The sequence below is a fragment of the Oryza brachyantha genome, chromosome 1, assembly GCF_000231095.2.
Source record: "Oryza brachyantha chromosome 1, ObraRS2, whole genome shotgun sequence".
Classification (NCBI taxonomy): domain Eukaryota; kingdom Viridiplantae; phylum Streptophyta; class Magnoliopsida; order Poales; family Poaceae; genus Oryza; species Oryza brachyantha.
The window spans coordinates 16,305,292-16,330,644 of NC_023163.2; the positions used below are offsets into that span (position 1 = coordinate 16,305,292).

The 25,353-nt window shown below is 46.5% G+C and overlaps 1 protein-coding gene across 1 annotated transcript; it reads right to left on the reverse strand.

Annotated features, from left to right (window-relative positions):
- Nucleotides 1-11,840: 11,840 nt before the first annotated feature.
- LOC107303596 lies at nucleotides 11,841-14,344 on the reverse strand. Its single transcript, XM_015833573.1, has 4 exons — nucleotides 14,173-14,344; nucleotides 13,817-13,943; nucleotides 12,099-12,285; nucleotides 11,841-11,879 (listed from the first exon to the last, which is right to left on the reverse strand). Exons 1-4 carry the CDS (start codon nucleotides 14,342-14,344, stop codon nucleotides 11,841-11,843), a joined length of 525 nt encoding a protein of 174 aa, XP_015689059.1.
- Nucleotides 14,345-25,353: the final 11,009 nt, after the last annotated feature.

Here is a 25,353-nt window from a genome sequence, read left to right on the forward strand (position 1 = left end):
GCGGGCGGGCATTTCTAGTCGGAGACCTGGTCTTAGGCAAAGTACAAACCACAAAGGATCGACATAAGCTCTCTCTCCAATCTGGGAAGGGCCCTACGTCATAGCTGAGGTCACTCGGCCTGGCTCATACCGACTAAGGATGGAAGGCGGAAGGCTGCTAGAGAATTCATGGAACATCGAACAGCTACGTCCCTTCCACACATAGTCGATTTCTTATAATTTTTTCTTCTTTCTTTTTACCCTTGACTGCCCTCGCCAAGTGGTTCCCACTCGGAAGACTAATCGGGGGCTACAATGTACTCCGCCTCTGGGTTCTTTTTAATAAAACACACCACAACCAAAGACTCAAAAGCAAATAGATTAAACAAAGTCACATTACAATCGTTCGACCTAAATATGGCAAACTGCTGCAAGTTCTCCTACTTCTTTACAGGCCAAGGTTGTCTGCGACTGACTCAGCGGCCTTCTGCGCCTCGTTGACGTACTTTATTGCCGTCTCCTCATCGCAGTCAGCAGCAAACCTGTCGAAGATGGCGTCGACCTCAGCTCGGGGGTACAACGACTTCACAATGCCGTCTCCCGCAACTCGGCATCGTGGGCCGCAGGCATCTTCTCCAGCTGCTGGACTACCCCGTCTATGCTGATCGACGAAGAGCCCTGCGCCAACAGCGACGTCGCCCAAGCCAATTCACCTTCCTAGGTTCTGGCCTCAGCAACCTCCACCATAGACTTCGCCCGGGACTGTGCCTCTGCTATTAGCATACAAGTCAGGAATCACCCAGAAGGGAGGAACGAAGGACGGGGTAAAGAAAAACTTACCCACGAGCTTGGCGATGACAGTGTCCTTTGCCTTCTTGAGGCGAGTGCATTCGGCTTCCAACACGGCCTTCGAGGTTGACAACTGGGAGCGCTCGGCCTCAAGCTCGGCTTTCGCCGCCAGCAGTTTGGCGCACTCAGCTTGCAGCACGGTGTTCGCCTTCTTCACCTCCCCTAAGGCTGCGTCTTGATCTGGCAAAAGAAGATAACCTTCAGCTATGAAGAAAAAAACAATGACCAAAGGAAGAACGTCGCACCTTTGATTCGGGCGTGACTCGACATCAGCTCCACGTGGAGGTCGGCTATTTCACCTTGCAGGCGACTCTCCATGGCCTTCGCATGCTCCAAGATTTCGTCACGATCCCGTCGTAGGGCATCCATGTCCCCCAGCTACGGATTCAGCAATCGAAGAGGTTCCAACTTCGCCTTAGAGCGCGCCTCGATTCTCTGAACAATACGACGTGAGTTAACGGGGTTGTGTGCATAAGGCGGTAGTCAAGGAGCGTACCTTCATAAGCCTGACCGACTTCTCGATGTATCGCTCAATCTTGGCGATGTCCTTGGAGTCGTCCAAACGGTCTATCTTGACTTGGTCGGGGCAGCTCTCTCGGGCCCTCGATGGAGGCGCCGCCAAGACCGTCGCTTCAACCGGCGGAACGGACACCCCGGTGCTCGGCTCTGTAGCACTTGTGTAAGGGAGCACCGCGGGCACGTCCGACTCCATAGTCGGCGCCGCGGCGGCAGCCGGGACGATCACCAGAGTTGTTTTAGTGGTTGGCCCCATCGCGGGGTTAGCCACTGCAACAGGGGTCGCGCTCGGGGCAGTGGGAGCCACGGCTGCCACCGGACCTAGGGGCTGGGCGTCCCAAAGCCGGCCGGTGCGGCTGGGTCAATGTTGCTTGATTTCCTGAAAAAAACCAGGTAGTATGATTCCAACAAGTACAAGAGTACTACTCGAATCATGGCGTAAACGTTGAGTCGTGTTACATTGGTCCCGTCTTGAAGGTGGGCTTCCTCAAGTGCCTCAAAGGAGGAGGGCTTGGAGAACGAGCCGGGGTCAGAGCGTCGTCATCCTTGGGCACCCCGGCGAGCTCGTCGTCCAAATCAAACACCATCCTCTTGGCGGCTGGCTCATCAGCCGAAGCTTCCGACCCTCTCTTGAGCACGGGCGATGCCTGACTTGGGGGGTAGGATAGGAATTGGTGCCGATCCTGCATAAATGTCAGAAGTTAAACTACGACGCATCGGGGCAAATACCCAAGAAGTAGAAAACGAGTCTTCAGAAGAGATGAAGGGCTCACCGGAGGTGGGGCGTTCCCAGCGTTGAATGGAGATGGAAAGCCGGAGACATCGGCCGGGATAAGGGTGTTCGAAGCAAATAGCCTGTGGGCTCGCGACCGGATATCCGCTGGCCGAAGTATCTCCGTAGTCTCTCGAGTTGGGTCATCACTCCCAGTGTAATCGAATGCGAACCGGACTCGGTCCTTGAGAGGTTGGATCCAGCGCTGGATGAAGTGTCACGTCACCCAAACGCCGATTAGGCCGGCAGACTTCAAATTCTCGATCAGGTTGAGCAATGAGTTCACCTGCGGCATCTCCTCTGCTGTTGGGGGTGATGACCAGGCCTCCCGGGCTACTGGGGCGTGGCCGACAAAGGAAGGAAGGGAGTCGGCGAGGTTGGAGCAATAAAACCACGCCACATGCCAGCCCTTAAGGGAAGTTTTCATGGGCAGAGATAGCCAAGTTTTTTTGCTCCCCTCATGGAGCTAAATGCCGGCGCCGCCCACCACCGAAGGATGATTTCGGTTCGGTTGGGGCTTAACGGCGAATAAATGGCGGAAGAGGTTGCAGTGAGGGGGGATCCCAAGGAAGGTTTCGCAAGTGTATACAAACACCGCGATCTAAAGAATGGAATTGGGGTTCAAATGATGGAGTTCGATTCCATAAAAATCCAACAAACCCTAGAAAAAAGAGGACACCGGCAGCCCGAAACCTCGCTCAAAGAAAGGCTCAAATACTGCTACTTCCCGTGAGTCGGGGGTAGGAAACTCCTCACCGTGAGCGCCGCGGTACCAGGCTACTTCCTTGCTCTGGATCAGGCCGACTCCGGAGAAGATGGAGAGGTTTTGGTCGGAAATGATGAAGACTGTCTGGCGTGCCGCGGTAGCGTCTTCCCAGAATCCACCGGGAAAGCCATTGGGGGCTTTCTTCGGTAGGCTGGAGGGGAAGCATGGGTGCGGTGAGCGGAGCGGAGGCTAGAGCTCTGGGCGCGGAGGCTAGGGTTTGGTGAGCGCAGGATCGCCGGAGCAAATTGGGGCAACAGTGACCAGCGCGGCGAAGAAGAAGATGAATAGGCAGGGTAACTGGAGGCTTAAATGGGCGGCTAATAGGCCTAACGGCTAGAAAAATTCCGTTACCAGGCTAAGTATCGTTATGTTCCCATGCGGGCAGGGTGGACTGAAATTTTTGGTGCTGGCATAACGGGTACCATGCCGTCTTGAAGGAATGTTGTGAGTTTTATGGATGCGCCAGACGGTGATATGAAATTCGTAATTTCCTTCAAATCGGGAATCGACGGTATGTCTATGTTATGGGCCTATAGTCACACTCTGGCAGGCGTTAGTAGGCTTCCCTCGTCAGGGAGCACAGAGCGCATAAGGATGCCCGACACGCTTCGTCGAAGGAGCTCTCCGTCTGACATGATGTAGCAGTAGCTTCGTCGACTGACGTGCTCGGCTTCTGCTTTATCGGTCGGGAGGACTTCTTCCGTGAGGAACTTGATGAACGGGGTCCTCTAGTCATCATTGATGATGGCGATCGTATGGTCGTCAGGGTTCGGCGGTTCGCCATTGTTCCATTCATATGTTGCTCCGCTCGGGGTTGGCTTGGGTTCGCCCTTCTTTTCAACTGTTGGCTTTGTGAGGTGATCGACGAATATGTCGGTTGGCACCTGTAGTCACTTTGAGCCAAGGTTGGCTAATTCGTCGGTGGCTTCGTTCTTGTGCCGCAGAACGTGGACCAGCTCAAGTCCTTCGAACTTGTTCTCGAGCTTGCGCACCCCCTGTCGGTAGGCTTGCATGTTTTCATCGCCACAGGACCACTCGTTCATGACCTGGTTGACTACTAGCTGGGAATCCCCACGAACAAGCAACCACCTAATCCCGAGGGATATAGCCAACCGCTGCCCGTGGAGGAGCGCTTCGTACTCGGCTATGTTATGCGAGGCCAGAAAGTGGATTTGGAGTACATACTTAAACTTCCCACCGTTGGGCGATATAAGCACCACTCCAGCCCCAGCCCCCGACGTGTGTACGGAGCCGTCGAAGTACATCGTCCAGTGGGGCAGTTCTTCTAGCAGTGTTTCCAGCTGTACGTCGGTCCACTCGGCTACGAATTCGGCGAGTGCCTGTGATTTGATCACGGTGCCAGGCTTGAAGGTGATGTCATATGGCATCATCTCTAGTGCCCACTTTGCGATGCGGCCCTGCACTTCCTTGTTGTGTATGATGTCGCCGAGAGGATAGGACGTGACAACTGAAACCTGATGGGCTTCGAAGTAATGGACGAGCTTCCTTACCATGATCAGGACGCTGTAGAGCAGTTTTTGGACTTGTGGGTATTTTAGTTTGGACTCTCCGAGTACTTCAATGACGAAGTAGACTGGTCGCTGCACCAATTGGGCGTGTCGTCTTCTTACCGCTCGACCACGAGGACTGTGCTGACAACTTGTTCTGTGGCCGAGACGTAGAGTAGGAGCGGCTCGCTTGGGTTGGGCGAAGCTAGCACGCGGGGACAGGTCAAGTATTTCTTGAAGTCCTCGAAAGCTTCTTGTGCTTCCGGTGTCCAGGTGAAGTGATCGGTCTTTTTCAACAGTTTGAAGAAGGGCATCCCTCGAAGGCCAAGTCGTGATACGAATCGGCTAAGTGCAGCCATGCATCCGGCCAGCTTCCAGACGTGTCAGAGCTCGCTGGGAGGCTTCATGTTGAGTATGGCTTGGACTTTCTCCGGGTTTGGCTCGATGCTTCGTCGAGATATGACTAAACCAAGGAGCATCCCGGAGGGGACGCCAAACACACACTTCTCAGGATTCAGTTTCATCCTGTATCGTCGGAGGTTGTTGAAGGTTTCCTCTAGGTCATCTAGTAGGTCATCCTTCTTTCTCGACTTGATGACCACGTCGTCGACGTATGCTTCTACGTTGCGCCCGATCTGGTCATGGAGGCAACCCTAGATCGTTCGCTGATAGGTTGCCCCTGCGTTTTTTAAACCAAACGGCATCGTGATGTAGCAGTATGCACCGAATGGTGTGATGAAGGCGGTCTTCTTCTGATCGGCCTGTCTTAGGCTGATCTGATGGTAGCACGAGTAGTAGTCGAGGAAGCTGAGTAATGCACAGCCAGCCGTCGAGTCTATTACTTGGTCGATGCGCGGTAGACCAAACGGATCCTTAGGGCATGCCTTGTTAAGGTTCGTGTAATGCACACACATTCGCCATTTGTTGTTCTTCTTTTTGACCATGACGGGGTTGGCCAACCAGTCGGGTATTTGACTTCTTTGATGAAGCCAGCCACGAGCAGTTTAGTCAACTCCTCCTTAATCGCGTCTTTCCTGTCTTGTGTGAAGCGACGAAGGCGCTGCTTAACTGGCTTAGCATCGTCTTTTACATTCAAGGAGTGCTCAATCACTTCCCTAGGGACTCCCGGCATATCAGACGGTTTCCAAGCAAAAATATCTTTATTATTTCAGAGGAAAGTGACGAGCGCGAGTTTCTATTTAGAATCTAACTGAGTTCCTATAAATGTAAATTTAGACGAGTCGGCGGGGTCGAGGGTGATCTGCTTCTTCTTGTTGGAGGTGATTTTTGCCGTCTTTTTGGACGGTAGACGTCGTCCTCCGTCTTGTGAGTTGAGGCTTCACGTATCTGCTCCCGGCTGGCCTACTCTTCAGCCTGTTGCGTGATTTCGCAGCTCTCCGCCTCGCAGCTGAAGGCCTGCCTGATGTTGCTGCGCAGGGTGATGACGCCATATGGTCTGGGCATCTTGACCATGAGGTAGGTGTAGTGCGGGACCGCCATGAACTTTGCCAGCGCGGGCCTGCCAATGATGGCATGGTATGCTGTCTCGAAGTCAGCGACTTCAAAGCAGATATTATCCGTCCGATAGTTATCCTTTGTTTTGAAGGTCACCGGAAAAGTGATCTGCCCGAGTGGTGTTGCCGACAGCCCAGGAATGACCCTGTGGAAGGGCGCATTGCTCGGGCGTAGCTCCGACCTTAGGATTTTCATGTCGTCGAGCGTCTTGGTGAAGAGGACGTTAAGAGCACTTCTGCCGTCAATAAGCACGCGCTTCAACTTGACGCTTTTGACGACTGAGGCTAGCACCAGTGGGTACCGCCCTAGGTGGGCCACTCGGTCAGGGTGATTCGAGCGGTCAAACGTGATCGAAACTTTCGACCACCGTAGGTACTGGGGGACGTCCACCGCTGTGGTGTTTATCTCCCTTGATGCGAGCTTTTGCTTCCGCTTGGACTCATATGCGAGCGGGCCACCAAAGATGCGGTTTAGCTCGGCTTGCGGATCCTGTAAGTTGTCGTCTTTCTTGTCGGCGAGCTTCGTCTTGCTTGGCCCAGCGGCCCCCGACTGGCCTTTGGCTAATTGCTCTACGTACTGACGCATGACAAAGCAATCTTTGGCCAAGTGGGAGGAGTTCAGGAGGTAGGGGCACTTGCTGTTCATGACTTTGTCATAATCAGACATCTTGGGGCGTTGAATCGACTGTCGATCTACAACAGCGACCAGCTCCTCGGGCTTGCATTTCTGTGAGTCTGAGTCCTTCTTGTGCTTATTTTCCTTTCTCATCGTGCTTGTCTCCCCGTGAGGCGGACACCGCAACGGCGGCCACTGCATAGGAGTTAGCCATGTCGAAGAGATCTTTGACAGTACTCGGCTCTTTCTTGGTAAATTTGGTGATGAATGGCTCATCGCGTACTCCTTTCCGGAATGCGACGACGACCACGTCATCTTTTATGTCCGGGATGGCGTTGCGGACCTCTGAGAACCGTTTAATGTAGGCCCGCAGGGATTCGTTTTTCCTTTGTTGGACTTGGTAAAGATCGTACTTCGTCCTTGGCCTTTCATATGTGCCCTGGAAATTGGCAATGAACCGGTTGCGAAGCTCTGCCCATGAGTCAATAGACCGTTTGGGTAGCCCCGACAACCAATGTCTGGCCGAATCGTCCAAGGTAACCAGTAGATAGTTGGCCACGGCTTTGGTATCGTCTCCTGCGGCCCGGATGGCCATGGAGTATACCGTGAGCCATGCTTTCGGGTTAGTGGAGCCGTCGTACTTCTTAATGCCTATGGGCTTGAAACCAGTCGGCTAAGTCAACTGACTTAAGTTCTTGGTGAAGGCTGGGACGTCATCTGTCATGTTAGTGTCAGAGCTCTCGGGTGACCGATTCCTAGACGCCTGGCTATGACTTTGGTGGTCCTGGTCGTGGCAACGGTCCTCCCGGCGGATGTGGCGTTGGTGTTCGAGCTTGCGACGGAGGTCGGTAGAGTCCTCTTGATTGAGGTGCCGCATCTCAGCCCTGAGCTCTTGGCGTTGTGGATCCAATCGGTGAATCTCGTCATCGATGTGGCGTTGCCTTTCGACGGAGTCTCTCTTCTGCGCCGAGTCAGGAGAATGTCGGCGTGATCTGCTTTCGCTATGCGGCCGGGACCCAGTCGGCTGCCGGGAGACGTTCGCCCGAGATCTAGAAGACCTGGACAACTGAGCCTCCGAACGAGCGGCTGGGGTACCTTTCATGCCCTGAAGGGAGTGTTGGATTGCAGCAGTGGTCACCATGGCCTTGACCTTGTTTATGGTTTCTACCACAGGTAGATCTGGCTAGGGAGCTGCTGGAGGATGTCGCCGAGTAGATCGGCGGCCGTGCGAACGTTCTGCTAGGGCGTCTTGAAGACGTCATGCCCATCGACTTGTGTTTGGAGCAGATCGCGCTACATCTTTCGAGATTGGAGTCGTAGCGTGGCGTGAGACTATGTTGCTTGTCGTTCCCTTTCCTCTCGCTCTTGGCGTTCTTTTTCCTCCTCAAGTCGGCGCTCTTCTGCTAGTCGGGCCGCCTCCTCCTCTTGCCGCTTGGCTATGGAGGAAGGTGATGCTGGCTTGCTGGCGGCGAAGACCTCTCGGGGCGGCACGAAGCTTCCGGTGCTGCTACGAGTCTCGGAAGCGTCGACCAAGGGAGTCGGCGCCGCCTCGAGATTGGTCTCCACCTCCATCAGAGTCACGCCTTGACTTGCCTGTCGGTCCGACCTAGGAGAGAGCATCTCGGTGTCGTGTGACCCAGATTGGATCTGGGTCTGACCCGATGTCTTCTCGTCGGGCTCAAACCGGCAAACCTCTTCGTCGGATCGGAGGAGCTCGAGTCGGTGTACGACAACGCACCAAACTGGTCGGTCTGAAGCCTGATGCCGCTGAACCTGAAGGTCGAGCCCAACGGGAACTTCCTCTTCATGATGTCCGAGTTGAAGTCCATCGAACTTGCTGAAAAGAGCTTTAGATCGAAAAAGAAAAGATAGCGCACCCCCTACTAGGCGCGCCAACTGTCGACGATTGATATCGGCAATAAACTTACAGGGTGGCTATCGAGCTTGGAATTCGATGGTTAAGATGAAGAGGGAGACGATTTACCCAGGTTCAGGCTCTCGGCGTGGCGAGATAATACCTTACTTCTGCTTGGCGATTGTATTGCATAGATAAATCTCTGTTGCTCTCAAGGGGACGCCCCGTCCCCTTTATATAGTGGGGGAGGGGCTACGGATATGATAAAGTCCTAATCTAAAAAGACTAGGATCTATCCCAATTCAGTTACTGCTCGGGTCCAAAGTACACGGCATGCAATCCGGTACGTACCAGACTCCTAGCCGACACCATACAGATATATTTTCCTTCCTATCCGGTACCCCATTGACCATACGTATTCGTGTAGTGTCCGGATACCCTCGGTATAGGTATCCCACAATATATTTGTTCAGAATAAAGAAATATATCAATTTATTTAGAAGCAATATATACATATATAATTGGGCCTTGTAATTGTCATGGGCTTAGCCCAGGGGGTGTGCGCCCTAGGAGAACCCTAGGACGGCCTTAATTCTATTTATTCAGTAGCCGTCATCGTTTAGAGGCGGGTTTTGCTAAGATTATTTCTGTCACGTACAATTTCGTCGCTAGATCGGTTTGTAAGACCCCAACTCGTGAGTTTAATCATTCATCTGCTTTGGTTGCTTTCCTTCTTGTTCTTGTTTGTGTTCTTCGATTCACAAACAGGGATTAGCCTTCTCGGCGAGGCCATCTGTGTTCTGGCACGGTGATAACCAGAGGAGACGTGGTGCTGCGATTACGGGGCTCAAGAAGCCAGATCGACGTGTGTCGTAACTTCGCCCAAATCGACTATTTATCAGAACATTTCGGAAGATCGGGAACCCTAGTCCACATCAGCATAGTTGTTGGAGGTGACGGTGAAGCGACGGCTTGGGCCGATGCGAGCTGGTGATGGTGACGTGTCAAGTTGGCCGGCGGCAGGGATGAGACGCGACGCCGATGACCGGCGACATGGGCGGTGAGCTAGCGCCCGCGCCAGGAAGGAGAGAGAGAAAGAAAACAAAAAGAGAAAAGAGAAGAGAATAGGAAAGGAAAAAGGAAAAACACCCGCAAATAATTGAATTAAATTTAAACACAATCTAAATTTAAATTTGAATTCTTGGCTAAATTCGGGATGTTACGGACCAAGACTTTACTAGTTTAAGAGTAAATTAATTCTAGGTTTACCTCCCTAGATATTATTCAACTATGTCACCATCTTTGTGATACTATAGGGGGTTAATAGGACATTTGATTGCTGCCTTGAGGTAAGAAACCCGACCTCAGCACCAGCCTGTGATTTTCTCGGGGTGTGTTTGAGTTCACTTGCCTGGCTCATGCAATGGAAATTGGCCGCCTGGGAATTTTGAGCTAGTATAATGAACCCTATAATACACGAGGAAAATGCATACCACTTTCCCCTCCTACTTCGATTTCACACAATCACAAATCCTTCCGCATCCACTCCATGGTTGCATCGGCGATGGCCGACAAACCACTCTAGCTTGTGGATCTAGTGGTGACCTTCTTATTTCTAAGCTAAAATCATCCTTCTTGCCAGGCTGGTAAATATTGTTTTTCATGTATCTTTTGAACGAAATAATGTGAGAATCCTTTTACGTTAGTTTATTCTCAGTATCTCCTCTGTTTTGTCTGTCTCTCATTTGTTATGACAACTGAATTTTTCATGGGAGAATATTAGCTTTGAAGAGTGAGGTCTAGTGATGCAAATGAAGCTCTCTTGTTTGGGGGAAGTTCCAGTGTGTCGTACTGCTATACACTCCCTCATCAATAAAACATATTGGTACAAATTACGTACCCATCGACATTGTTCTAGTGGGGTTAGGGGTGGTAATGGACCTAATTATTTTGCCAACAAAATTTAAGGGCCGGGCTCAAAACGGGTCGAAAATAAAATTGTATAGAGTTTTGAGCCAAAATTATTTTAAAAATTAACTAGGATTGTGAAAGAACCCACGGGGTTTGGCTCATTTCCATCCCTAAACTCTGGTAGGTATCGCATGAACATCTGTGAAACAAATTACAAAAGCTACTAGTAAACACACGTGTAATGCGGATTTGCACGTATATCACGTAAGCAACTAACATTACTTTTCCAGATCCTGAACGGCAGCGACGCCGTGGATTCATCTGCTGCAACCAATTCAGATTCTTGACCTTCAGGCGGCTGCCCGAACGCCACATGGCCCACATCCCACCGCCGGCCGACGGTCTTCTTCGCACGGTGGAAGACGTCTCCGAGAAACCCCACGGTGTTAGGACCGGAGATGTCTAGTAATGGAAAATGCAACCTTCCCATTCAACTATCCCCTAACTGAACTCAGGTCAAAATCATCCAACCAAACATCATCTTTTACATACAACATACAGAGATATAACCAATCAAACAGAATCTCAGGTCATCCAGAGCAAACTTATACAGACAACCAAACACAGTCAATTGCATGACTCTATCCAGACTAAGAGCAGCCAGGCTAGAGGATATGGACCATGCTAGAATTATACAGGCAACCAAATACACCCTATGTAATTTAGTTGATCTTTCAAATGCATGCACGTTACGTCAGTCCTCAGCACATAATAGGTTGGCCAATGGTCACTACTGTCTGCCCTATCCCCTAACAATCCATGGGTTGATGGTTGGATTGGATTGAACTTACACTTTGGCTACCGTGGCACTTGGATTGGGTTGGACTGTGACCCATTAGCAGGATTCTATCCCTAATCCTAAGAATGCTATTAAAAAAATGAAATCTAACTTAAGAAGACATCCTCGTAATTGATTCCCCCCCTCCCCCCACACCCCCCCCCCCCCCCAAAAAAAAAGGTGACATTGATCCAACTGCATTGAGCAAACTAGAAAAAAAAATAACGCCAGACAGAAGTAGTTGAAATAATTAATGTAGTTGCATGATCACATTTCTAATTTTGTTGTAGAATGAACTAAAGAAAAACTACTACTAGGTAGAAAGGTCAGGTGTTTTGCCACCTGTATAACAAAGTTCTAAGGAAACCACCATCCAGGATCGTGGTATGAATACCGCAAAGTGAAATAACCAAATCATCATTAAGTGCATGCCACCATTACATGGAAGGTCTGGCATAAATGTCTTATGTACTACGAGTGTCCTAATTCTACAAAAGTTGGCGCCCACAGGCCAGCCCACCCAAATCAAACACACAAGCCACAGCAGCAATGATTGTCCCTAAAAAGAAATACTATTAAGCCTAAGCATAAGTCTACAAAAGAAGGCACATATAGCCCAACATATCTCACTAGTACTATTTGAATCAGCTGACTGATAAGTATCTTCTTGCAATGAGAATAAACTTGAGTTGCTCGTGGCTTGTGTGGCCCATCAGCTAGACCTCTATGATGGAGTTCTCCTTAATCTTCAGGCTCTACATAATTTCATAACAAAATTATTAGTAGCATGAAAAGAAAATAAAACAAGTAAAAGAACAATTAATATAGTTTACCCTAGTGCCAATCATCAAAGCATAAAGCAAATTAACGATGACAAAGCACCAGGTCATAGGCCACTGCCAGCCTCTCTTGTTAAAAAATGGAACATGTATTGTATACATGACCATCCAGGATGAGACAAACCATCCTAACACCCAGGGACCAATCAGAGCAAATCCTCTTGTGATCCTAGGTGCCGACGTGTAGACAAACTCCAGTAGTTGAAGAACAATATGGAGCCCAGTGACCATGCTGAAGGCCAACACCATCTCCACACTAAACTCAAATTGCATGCGATTGGTGATGCTAGGAGTATGCTTCATTAGAGCTGGAGCATTAGGCCTACAAGATAGAACGGGTAAGATGGAAGAAACAAACGAGAAAGAAAAACAAAAGAAAGAAAAAACATTTTTACTATTCATCAAATGCTTGAATTTTTTTATCTGTAGGATGAGATGATTCCAATGTTTCTGTAGCAAACTTGTTTCTGTCTGGAATTGGAGGGGGGAGGCAATTTTATTGTTCATTGTTTAGTCTAACTAGAAATCAGATGGCAGATGAATAACATATACACTAACATTTCTAATATTCTAGTTTTGCAGGTTTTAGCAATGTCTTGGTTAACTTCTTTGGATTTATCTGCAAGTTTTTATGAACTAAAAATTTGAATGCTCTTGCTGATACGGTGATACTATAAGCTTAGATGGCAGTTGGCCAACTTAAATTTCTGAACTGTTTTGTATTTTGCTCGCTTCACTACTTGTAGTCCTGCTCTGGTAATATTAACCTTATAGCTAAGAGCCTAAGAAAAGTGTATCCTTGTAAGTCGACAGTATAGGTTTCTAAATTTTTCTGTGTAAACAATTTTGTTCAGCATGGACATGTACTTGACAAACAAAAAAGGCCTTTGAAATCTGAAAATTTCTTTTGGATGAATGGGAGTAGATTTGTTTTCTTTTGGATGAATGGGAGTAGATTTTTGGATGAATGGAAGTAGATATTTTTCCTTTTGGATGATTGGGAATAGATTTTTGTAGTTGCCATTTTGAACCATTTGCAAGTGTATTCATAAAGTTCTATAAACAAGCTTGGGGTCATGAAACTTTTGCTAACAATTTTTTTGATTTGTGTGTTTGCTACAATTTTTGGATGTAAAATGCGGTACTTGCCAACTGCTTTGTGGTGTTTTTTGAAGCAGTACTTGCCACCGTTCTATTTCTGGATGCTTGGCAAATTTTCCTGACTTTGTTCAAGCAACACATCCTCGATATTCCAGATTCTGGTTTTTATGATGTTTTCTCTTGTATCTTTTAATCCACTCTCCCCTATATGCTCTGTTTTTTATCATATATCATGTGTTCCCTTGTCTTTTACTCAATGGATCAATCTAGTGTTTTTGCTCAATGGTTTTGACGTGCACAGAAATAGCAGCAAACAAACACAAGCCCTAGATTCAAGCCTACATTCTAAGCTTTATGTGGGTAGAAAAGTGACACAAAGGGTAAAAGCACGCAAAAGGGGCCATCAAATTTATGTTCTGCTGTGCAATCAGGCCCACAAATCAAATAGAAGCCAAAGAAATTACTACATTGTCCATTTGAGCTACCGTGAGATCAGGCAACAAATCAAATAAAAGCCCAACAAAATTACCACGCATCCCATTTGAGGCCACGTGAGAATGGCACGCTGGCTGCAGTTGTTTTTTTTTTTGTTTTGGGTGCACGTTTTGGTGTGACCTCCCGTTAGATGCTGATCAATTGGTGTGCAAGCAAATTGACTGATAAATTTAGTTTTTTTCCATGGTTCGGCCCCAAGAAGAAAAAACAGAGAGGAGGAAAGTAAAGAAGCAAACAACAGAAGAAAAGAGACAAACCTCTGCTGAAGTATCACCATGAAATAGGCGGTAGCAGCAAAGAAGACAGTCCTCGTAAGGAACTGTGAGTTGGATAGGGCATTCTTGACATCCTTGAATGTCAGTCTGGGCTCCTCAATCTCATCACCTAAACAGTATGAGAAATGAATATTGAAAAAACTCGGCACCATATATATTTATATATACACTTGAAAAAAACTCAGCACCATATATATATATGCACTTGAAAACTCATTATTAATGACTAGCGACAGAACCAGTACATATATATCTATGTACATAAAAAATCTAGAGGATGCAAGAATGCAAAAAAAAAAAAAAAACCGACTATACTACTACGTAGTAAGAAATTATACCAGGGGGCGTGGTATTGTCCTCTCCGGCCGCAGCAGGGGGACGAGGCAGGATCGGACGAGTGCTGCCGTCGGTAGAGTAACCGGCGGCCTGCTCTTCCTCCGGCGGCATGTCATACCTAACCTCTTGCCTCGCCAGTTCAATCTCACAAATCTCGTCGCTGTCGTCGGACATCCTTCCTGACATCTTTCCTTTCTCTCTGCTCACCTCAAATCAAAGAAATGTGAGGAAGAACTCAATGCGATGTGATCGTGAGAGTCTTGTCCAATCACACTACCTTTTACTAGTCTTTTACTACAGTGGAGGGAGGGCGTGGAGGGGTTTGGGGTGAAATGGTAGGGAGTACACTGGAGGGAGGGGTGGAGGGGTTTGGAGTGAAGTGGTAGGAGTACCTCCACACAAACACACAGATACAGATTTGTCTTTGATTTGAAAATACTACAGATATAGATGGAAGTTTTTACTACTCCTCTATGAGGTAATGCTACCAGTATTTTAAGTCCAATTAGAATACACGGCTCACAAAGTATTATAGAAGTATATATACATGCCAATGTGTGCCAGTACATAGTAATACCATAGCCTGTAAATTAACCATAGGAGTTACCGTATCTCTACTCTATACTCTTATAATAAAAAAGATAGTGGTGGGGTGAATCTATCATGTACGCACCATCAATTTCTTCCTTTTTTTAAAAAAATAACTGAGACATATACCGAACCACTTTTATTGACTCTGGTTTAATAAGATGCTAATGATAATTTTTAATACAATCTCATTGTAACACATGGACAATATGCTAGTCCTAGGAAAAATTTTATTTCTTCGATCTAGAGCCAACATATGAAAATAATTTAGATTCTCTGGTTACATGAATTGTTACTTTTGGGGGGGGGGGGGCTTCGACCAATTTTAGGCTACCATTTGATAATGCAAAACATATATGACTAAAGAAAAAATATATTTTATGAGATTTTTATTTTTTTCTGAGTTGTCTATGCACCTAAGGATGAAAAAATAAAAACGGTGGAAAAAAGTTCTAAATAGCTGCAAAATCAAGTTCCAAAATTCAAATTTGACGGTGGTTATCAGTACTTGCTCAAACCAGAAAGGCCATGTTTTTACTAGAAAACCCTCAATTTCTACCTCCATAATTAATTTGCTAGCATAGATTCAGCGTGTACCATAAAAAACTTGATCCCTTTTTCATGAAATACAAGAACTTCTCACATTTAAATATTGTTCCAAAATAAAATAATTTCTACAACCACTGTCACAGTGCATGGTATTTATCCATCAACCATGACTCGTTCTTTTTTTCTGATATTAGTCCCAACTATTCTCTCAATTCATCATTTATGATGGATGGATGGAATATATGGTAAAGTTGGAGTATAATTGTGAAGTAGATGTGCAATTGGTAAAACAACCCTGTTTCTTGCTTTCTTTGTTTTTTTCCTTCTCTAGATCACTTGGCGTTTGGTCTAATTCCACTTCTTCTAGACAAGCATGTCATGTTTGAAGCCTTGCTAAACACACCCTAATTAGGATGCTAACCTTACACATCTGCTAAAGAGTACGACTGATACTTGTTATATATCCTTCTCTTTTGAGACATATTGGGATCCACTATTCATCAATCCATGTGATACCATTGCATTTTCATTTGAAGAAAATGAATTCACAAGCAAATCCAGATATATTGATTGAATTTTCATTTGGTTTATGTGTAAATAAAATAGTCTAGTGATCAATTAGTCGTATGTAGAGTAGTAGTATGTATCAAGCGAACAGGAAGATATGCTTGTGACCAACGACCGAAAAGAATCTTCTCGTTCTTTACCCTGTCTCCTCCCAGAAAGTCTCATCCTTCTGTATACTAGCCTGCTGTATACAGGCAGGCTTTGCACTGCACTTGCAGGCTTTGCAGTTGCAGCTTGCTGTAGGCTACTGCTAGTACTAGCTACCACTACTTTTACTTTTTACTAGTAGAGGAGAGGAGGGAACAAGACAAGAGAAGCTTTCTCGTCATTGACTGGAAACAAACCAAACCAAACAGCTCATGCCCTCCCTACAGCATTAACTTTAGGGGATTGGTTGTTCAGATTTATTTCACCCTATTGCTTGCATATATAAAGTATAGAAAAATGTGTTTCTATTCCAGCAAAATATTACAACGCTACTTAATTTACAGTCCGTTTTGATTAAGAATTGAAGGTGGTGTTAAAAATCGATCTTGACTGAAGAAAATAATAATATCATTGTTGAGCATGATGCATGCAAGGCTAGTACTACTAGCCTATAGGGAATGGCAGTTGGGTGCCTTCTCAGCCAGACAGCTGGTGCATGCATGACCTATTGGCTATTTGGATGAAACCAGTAGCGCTCCATGAGAAAAGAAAATGATGCAGATAAGCTAGCTAAAATTATTGCACTGTATGCAGACTTTTAGGGCCTATTTAAATACACAGAATACTAAATATAGTTAAAAAATAACTAATTGTATAGCTTGGAAGAAATTTTCAAGACAAATGTTTTGAGTCTAATTAGTCCATGATTAGTCATAACTGCATAGTAATCTACATGTACTAATAACGAATTAATTAGTCTTAAAAAATTATCTCATGATTTTCACTCTGGTAGTTAGTTTGCTAAAATAGGCTTCCGATATCCAATAAAACATCAGATATAACATCTGATATGACACTCAACCAAAAATTTCACGAACTAAACAAACTATTTGTAGTGATTTAGGGGGTGTTTAGTTGGGGAAATGAAAATTTTTGGGTGTCATATCAGACGTTTGACTGGAGGTCGGAATAAATTTTTGGACACGAATAAAAAAAACGAATTTCACGGCTCGCTTAGTAACCGCGAGACGAATCTTTTAAATCTAATTAATCTGTCATTAGCGCATTGTGGGTTCCTGTAGCACTTATGAATAATCATCGACTAATTAAGCTTAACAGATTCGTCTTACGATTTCCCACCTAACTAGGTAATTAGTTTTTAATTTTATTTATGTTTAATGCTCTATTTAGATATCAAAAGATTGATATGATGTTTTTGGATAAAATTTTTAGCAACTAGAAGGGCCTTGGCCGTAGAGGGAGTTCAAAAAACTAAGTAATTAAAAATGTCTGGGGACAACCTTTATCGGAGCAGGGCGGGAAGCAGGCTAGCTAGCAGTAAACAGTACTAGCACAGTAGTCTGAAACTTTGTACTGCTTCAAGCTATACAGTCCACGGCTCCACGCTGCTTCCAGGCGATTTCTGCCTCTACGCATTCTGTATTGTCCTTCTTCTCATGAACTGAGGGCGGACTGGAAGCATCCAACACATATGGGCATGAACAATGCATGAATCCTTAAGCCATGTAGACTTAATCCCTCAATTAAAATTTGGGCTTTACACAGTACAAGGACCTCAAGAAATGGTCTTAACTTATCAAATCAGCCCCTAATATTTTATAGATTTGCATTTAGGTCCAAACTTTTATCCACAGCACCTCACAAGCATCAAACTAATATAGAATACCCCCAAACCACTTTCCCCTCCCTCACGGTCACCGACGTGGATCTGGAGGCCAGGGCTGGAGCTTCGGCAACAGGGCGGGAGATTCGGCGGCGGGACGTGGAGGTCGGGAGGGGGGGCAGAGCTCGGGTGGCAAGGGGTGCTCCGGCGACGGGTCGCGAATGTCGAGGACGGGCGGCGTGGCGTGGCTCCAGCGGGCGGAGCTCCGGCGACGGGGCACGGAGGGAGGGAGATCCGGTGGCGGGGCGTGGATGTCGAGGGGCGAAGCTCCGACGGCGGGCACGGCTCCGCCGGCGCAGAAGTCAGGCGAAGCTCCGGCGAGCAGACCTTGGGCGGTAGGGCACGGCTCCAGCGGGCGGAGCTCGGGCAGCGAGGCGCGGCTCCGCCAGCGCGATTGTCGGGTCTGACGCAGCTCCGGGGAGCGGGGCTTGGGCGACGGAGCTCCGGCGACAAAGTGCGGCTCCGACGAGCGGAGCTTGGTCACGCTCCACGTGAGGAGGCGCTGCACCCACCTTTCTCTGACGAATCTGACAAAGACACCATCCCTTGCAGAAACAGCTCTACAGAGCCACCATCCTCCGCACCTTCTCTTCTCTCCAAGTAAGCACGATGCCTACGTAAAGATTGACAAGGCCACTCACCACGTATGCATGGACTCACCACCTATGCATTGTCCATGCCCTGTGGGCATACACAATGGAGGTCTCAGCATGCCACGTAAGCTGAGGTTATTAGTTTTACAATGAAAGCCACTCTACTACATTTTATATTCAACCCTTGCATCTTTATAAGTCAGTTATTCCTTTTTTTTTTCTATTAGCCAAATCAATTGAATATTTTACATTTAAACACCTGAGACAAAAAAAAAAGATTTATGCGTACCTTCATATCAAGCGGGCCCACATGTCATCCTCATTTATTTCTCCTCTTCGTCGTGTCCCCCTCTCCCCCCTCCGTCGCATCCCCCTCTTTTCCCGCCATCGCGTCCTCTCTCCCCGCTGTCGTGTCCTCCGTTGCATACCGTCGTCGCTAGGGATGGCAATCATACCTGTTTATCCGTTTAACCGTGGGTAAAAATCCTAATAGAGTCAGATATGTTTCCTATTTAATACCGTGGGAATTTTATTAGGTCAAAAGTAGTATCCAACGGGTACGAGTATGGGTAGCCTACCCGTTTCACCCGTTTACCCATTTATACCCAGACTGATAGGTGGGCCCAAGTATCCATATATATATATATATATATATATATATATATATATATAAAGAAATTTTTAGGGTTTCCATCCTGCCAAATCCAGATTTGGCCGCCTCCCTCTCGACCCCCACACGGCGATCCCCTCATGCGCCCCACCAGCTCTCCAGTGCCGATCTCCTCGCCCTCACACCGACCCGCTCGTCGCCGGCGTCGATCCCCTCAGCCCTCTCGCCGTCGGCGCCCCCATCCCTGCTGACGTCGGTCAAAGCCACCGGCCCGCCACTCGACGCCACCGTCCCCGTCTCCATCGACGTCGCCATCGTCCCCGTCTCCACCGACGTCGCGATCATCCCATCCGCGTCGTCCCCGTCCCCGCCGATACCGTCCGACGCCGCCGCTCCCGTCCCCGCTGACGCGCGTCTCAATAGTAGAGAATACAGACCGGGATAGCGTAAGTACGCGCGAGATGAAATAAGCTCTGCCAACACAAACACTTGACAGTGCCGGCTATAGGGAACACGAAGAACAGAGAGGTACTCCGTAGATTATTTATTTGTGTCCGTTATAGGAAAGACCCAGCACGTTCGCAAGAAGCGTTTCAGCCAACGTTTACCCTCTTTTACCTTTTTACTGGTACGATTCAATTCAACATTTTATTCATTCGGGTTTGATTGTGTAATAGTTCTATAGTTGTAATTTGGTTTATCGTTGGATGAACTATATTGCTGATATTGATCCCAAGAGAAAAACGGTAGGTACAGCTAGTCCGTGAACAGCTAGCCATTGCACTATAAAAATAGGATGGGCTCGATCTATGGTCATTGACAGCCTCCTAAAAGGATCTACTAAAACCATTGAGTTGTTCTAATGAATCAAAACGGTCGGTTATTAACGGAATTCCTTGTCGGCTTTCTGTGAAATACTCGTTTGGCCAAGGACTTCCAAACACATCATAAGCTAAACCGGTACTGACAAATAACCAACGCATAACGCATGTTTTCCGAACTACTAAAAGATGTATTTAAAGAAATTATATAAAAATTGTTTTAAAAAAATTAAATTAATAAATTTGTCAACTTTGCAAAAGTTAATACTCAATTAATCATATATTGATTACATTCTACATTTTGAGTGCGGTGATTAGATTTATAGGCACCCTGGGGTAGGAACGAGCCCTCTCTCTACCGTACTTTACTCCCACCCACTGATATCCTACCCCGCCAATCACCCATTTTATCTCCTCCGCCAATCACCCATTTTATCTCCTCTCTCTTATGTACTTTCTCATAAAGGCAGCATCCGTAGAGCTAGGGTTGGCAAATTCCTCGTCAGACCCGCTCCCATCGGGTCCGGGGCCGGGGAGCAATTTAACCCCACAGGGAATCGGGTCCGGGGATTCAAAAATCCACGTGGGGATCCATATGGGGTCTCTAATTTTGTATAAAAGGAAAAACTTGGGCTAGCCCAATTAGCAAAGTAGCAATAACGCCCACGCCCACGCCACCACCGCTTCATGTGACCACGCCCACGCCCGACACTCCACGCGATAACACGCCCGACGCTGCCACCTCCCTCGGTCCTGCCTGCACCGCCTCCGGCCTCCTTTCCGCATAGAGGTGAGGGAGAGGCGCGTGTTCCCAACATATGTTGTGATATTCATGTCTCCTTTCTACAGAGTGGTGAGGGAGAGGCGCGTGTTGATTGTTCGCGCTCGGGTCATTGACCCAAACATACTCTATGCCGAAGCTGCTGTTCTACATGTAGCCACTTGAACAAGCAAGTCTTTAGTCATGGAGGAAAATAAATATGCGAGTACCTGTTGATCTGTTGCGATCCACTCGTCATATTCTGGATTGCTAACCACCGTCTCCTTTTCACCGTCCTTCGTTTGAAGAACAACGACCGGTGGTTCATCATCTCCTGTGAGATGCCCTTCCAGACGGGCGCCACGAACTGTGGCTAGAACTTGCGCTTTCCACACAGCATGATTTGTCTTCCCTAGCTTCTCCGATACTGGTTGGCCTACCAAGGGATTGTCGGCATTGATCTTCGACGTGCTGGCCATGGTGTTGCTAGCAGATGAGATTGGATTGTTTCAGTAGGGGAGATGAGATCGGATTGCTCTGATATCATGTGAAGATATCAATGGAAAAGCATTAAACCCCGTAGGGGCCGCAGCTGTGTTTATATAGAGTAGGAATCGCCCCTACCGTGGTGCATACAACTAGGGTTATCGAAACCGCGGTTACCGTCGCGGTAACTGCGCCCTCCGCAGAGGCACGACTTTGGTAAGCCGCGGTAACCGAGTTTAAATTTAAGGAGAATTTAAAAAAATTGAGAAAATTTAATTAAAAAATATATATTGTATATGTTGATATATAGTGTAGTTTTGTCAAAGAAATTCATGAAAAAAATGTATTTCCGGTGTAATTAAAAATCATAAACGAGAATTTCGGGAAACAAAATTAAAAAATAGCCTATTGCAAATAATATTTCATAGTAAGATGGTTAAGAATATTTTGTTGTTAAGTCATTATTAATTTACACTAGACACTAGGGTACATAATGTTGAAATACAAATATACAACGATGGATATATGGAAAATATGTATGGAGAAAAATTGTACGTGCATGTTAGTAATAATTAGTAGTAGGTATAGTTGTGACGCAGTAATCAAAATGAATTTGTTGTTACTTGTTATTGGTGTGAATTATTTAGTGAATGGTGATATGACGGTGTATGTTTATATATTGCAATATCAAGAATTTAGAAAAAGGTCAAGTGAAAATTTTCTTGTTTTCCCTAAAACATATTCTATTTTCCTATTTTTCCTATGCCACAACTCACAAATATAGTCAAAAAATATTTTCCTATTTTTCATGTATTTATTAAGATTTTTTAATTTTTTTTGCATTTGACATCACACCCGCGGTTTCCTCGCGGTAACCGCGGTTTCGGCTGCAAAAACCACGCGGGGAACCACGGTTTCCTCGGTTCTCATGCGCTGTTTCAGCAAGAACTTACTGCGGTAACCGTGCAAAACCGCGCGGTTTTGAATTCATTTTTTTTGTTTTCAAATTCGTTGCGGTTTTTACGGTTACCTTGCGGGATCCACGGGAGCGCGGAACCGCGGTTTTCGCGGCAAGAACGGTAAGGGAAACCTGCATACAACTTCTCCAGATATCTCAACAACCTAAGACAATCCGGCACATAGAGATAGACACAAAACAATACATGTGATAATAGAGTCCTTATCTATCTCTATGAAACTAATTTATCTAACAGCCTCCACCTGGGCCGCCCCCGTCCCCCCATCCCGAGCGCTTGCAGGCGATGGCTAGAGCCTTGTTGCCACCGTCATTACAGCCGATAGGTTTGTCGGCGGCCACTCGGGCAAGGGCAAGAGGATGGAGGAGCGGCGGCGGGAGGCTGTGGTCATCACCCGCCCAGGTAGGGTTGGCAACGGGGCGGGGCAGGGCCGGGGATGGCAAGAACGGCCCCATCCCTGGCCCCGAACAAGATTTCGGGGGGAAAAAGCTCCCCGCCCCCGTTTCCGGTGGATCCCCGGCCCCGAACGGGGACCTGCTCGCCCAGAAAGAAAGTTTGAAGACGAGCACTTGGTTGCCGCCTCGCAGGAAATGCATGGAGAGGATGTCTACCGGAGCCTGTCGGGGCCGGCGAAGACGGTGGTGAAGGCGCGCGGGTGGCAGAGGGGCACAGGCAACGGAGAGGCCGGTGCGGACAGCGGTGCCGGCGATGGAGAGGGCGCGTGGGCGGCGACATGGGCCGTCGGAGGTGCCAGGCGACGGAGAGGGCAGCGTGGGCAGAGAAGGCGCCAGGGCGCCACCACCAGTCGCCGCGCCGCCGGCTGGAGCCGCCGCCGCCACCCCTGTACGCACGCACGCGAGGGAGAGCCTAGCTGCCTAGGAGGCTGGGAGATAGAGCTAGGGTTATCCTCTTATTTTAGATATAAGCCGTGGGCTTGCATTGCTTTGTATTTTATTAGTCTAAATTTCGTCCTCGCCCCCCCCCCCCCCCCCCCCCGGATCCTCACGGGTTAAAACCGTCCCCCGCCCCTGGCCCCGCCGGTGATGTTGCCATCCCTATGCCCGCGTGACTTGTTTCTGCCGATGTTCTCTACCAGTCATACCAAACAGCACACATAAACACAGATTTATTGAACCAAAAGCATGCAAAATCCTTGTGTGCCTTTACCCCACACCAAACCAGTAGTATCGAAGAAAACTAAGCAAACAACTAGCTATAACCTTAATCTAGTATCTAGTACTATATAATGGTGGTGGTGTTGGTGAATCTGTCATCTACCAGCACCAACCCCTCATATTTTTTTAAAAAAAAATAATTGAGACCTATAAATCAAACTATTTTTATTAACTTTGTTCTAATAGAATGCTAATGATATTTTTAATAAGATCCTGTTGTAAACGCATGGGTAATATGCTAGTCAGTAGAAAAGGTTATATAGGGAGAAATTATATATGTACAAGGGAAAAAAAGAGAGCAAATTAAAATACAAGCCATGGTAATCTGCTTGACATATATATCAAGAGCGTGCAAGGAGCTAAGTCGAACGGTAGTAGCTAGCTTAGCCAGGGTTAAGTTTATGTTATCGCGGTTTTTGACTGTTTTTCTCACTATATAATCGCAGTTATCGTCATAAGCGTAATTTCGTGGCAGTCAAACGGACGGCTTTTGTAAAACCCTCATGAGCTTAGCCAGCAGCAGTAGTGTGGAACACGCATTAGCAGCAGCTAGCGGTGTTGTTGCATCTTCCTCCGGCGGCGTGGTGCGGTTGCATATTATTAATGTTGTAGTAATAGGGGCGGTCGGCGGGGACGGCCAGGGCCTCCGTGCTGCTGAGCAGGGCGACCACCTTCTCGACGATGGGCCGCTCGTCGGGGTCGCCCTGGACGCACAGGAGCTCCACCTGCACGTACCTCACTAACGCGTCCTCCAGCCCGGAGACGTTTTCTCCTGACGCTTTTAGAGAATGATCGACGAGGTCGGTTCATCTGTGTGCTTCCCACAGTTGCCGTGCCCGTAGTTACCATCGTGATTGTTTGGATGTTTTATGAAAAAAAATAAAATAAAATATTTATAAACGAAAAATGATTTGTGGACAAAAAGTTTATATATGTATTCTTTTAACGATCTAAAACGCAAGACAGAAAAATAAACTTTAGTGAAAAATACTCAAAATTAACTCTAAATTATAAGATTGTAAATTTAAATTTTGCCTTATGAACATAAGCATAAGAAAAAGATACGATGACAATATATTCGGTCATGTACACTGAGACCTACATAATACATTAATAATTAATTTTTAAAAATATGTAACGCACTCACGCTGCATAGACCTGTAGCTACAAACATAACATGCAGGTGATGAGCTCAGAGGAGAGAGCATATACACAAGTCAGTAGGTTGTCTGATCTTCCATACTGGTGGAAGCAAGCAGAGTTCACCTTTGTCCCACTTATGATTTCCAAGACGAGCACACCAAAGCTGTACACGTCAGACTTATTGGAGATGGTACCGTTGAAGAAAACCTCAGGTGCAGTGTAGCCACTGATAATTACAGTGTAACTTTATCATTAGCATATAAAGGATGATGTTAACAAATTAAACAAAAATAGAAATAGCTGCCTAAGGGTTACTTTCTGTGTCTTTCTTTTACTCCCTATCAAGGGAGAAAACTGCAAATCACCATCTAAATGTTACCCCGAGTTTAAGATTCCTTTTAAGATTATTTGTTGGAAATTTGATCTCCTAATTCACTTTGGTCATATTTGACCATTTTTCGTAATATATGACCTGAGATTTCTTTTGCTCAAAGTGTTCAATAAATCTACCATATTAGCTGAGTCCATCTCATGAGAGAGTGAGACAGATAATTATTGCCTTTCCCATCACAATAAATCAAATCCAAGATGAATTAGAAGGGTGAAATTTGCAACAGACTGTTTTATAGGGGATCCTCAGATGTCTTATGACATTAGGGGTGAGCTGGGTGGGGTTAAGGGGACGTGATATAGTATGTGCAGGTTTAGTACATGTTATTGTTCTAATTAGACTCTTTTACTTTTTTCTGATTGTTTTAGTATTCCACTAAGGGTTCTCAAATATGCGAGATCATTGAAATAATCACATTAAGATTAATCTCATTAACGAATCTACAAATGTCATTTTCTATCAAATCCTAATGCCTGTGCCTATATTATTGAGTTCATTACTACGTTTTATTTTTTGAGATTAGTCTAACATTTTCTGAATCTGAAACAGCACCTATTTAGTTTTCTAACAGAATGATCAGTAACATGATTAATTGAAACTGCAAAACTTTGGTGCTAAATCAGTTATATTTGCGCAATCAGTTTCTTACATTGTTCCCCATCCTCTTGTTGGCGCTGCCTCCATCGGATTTG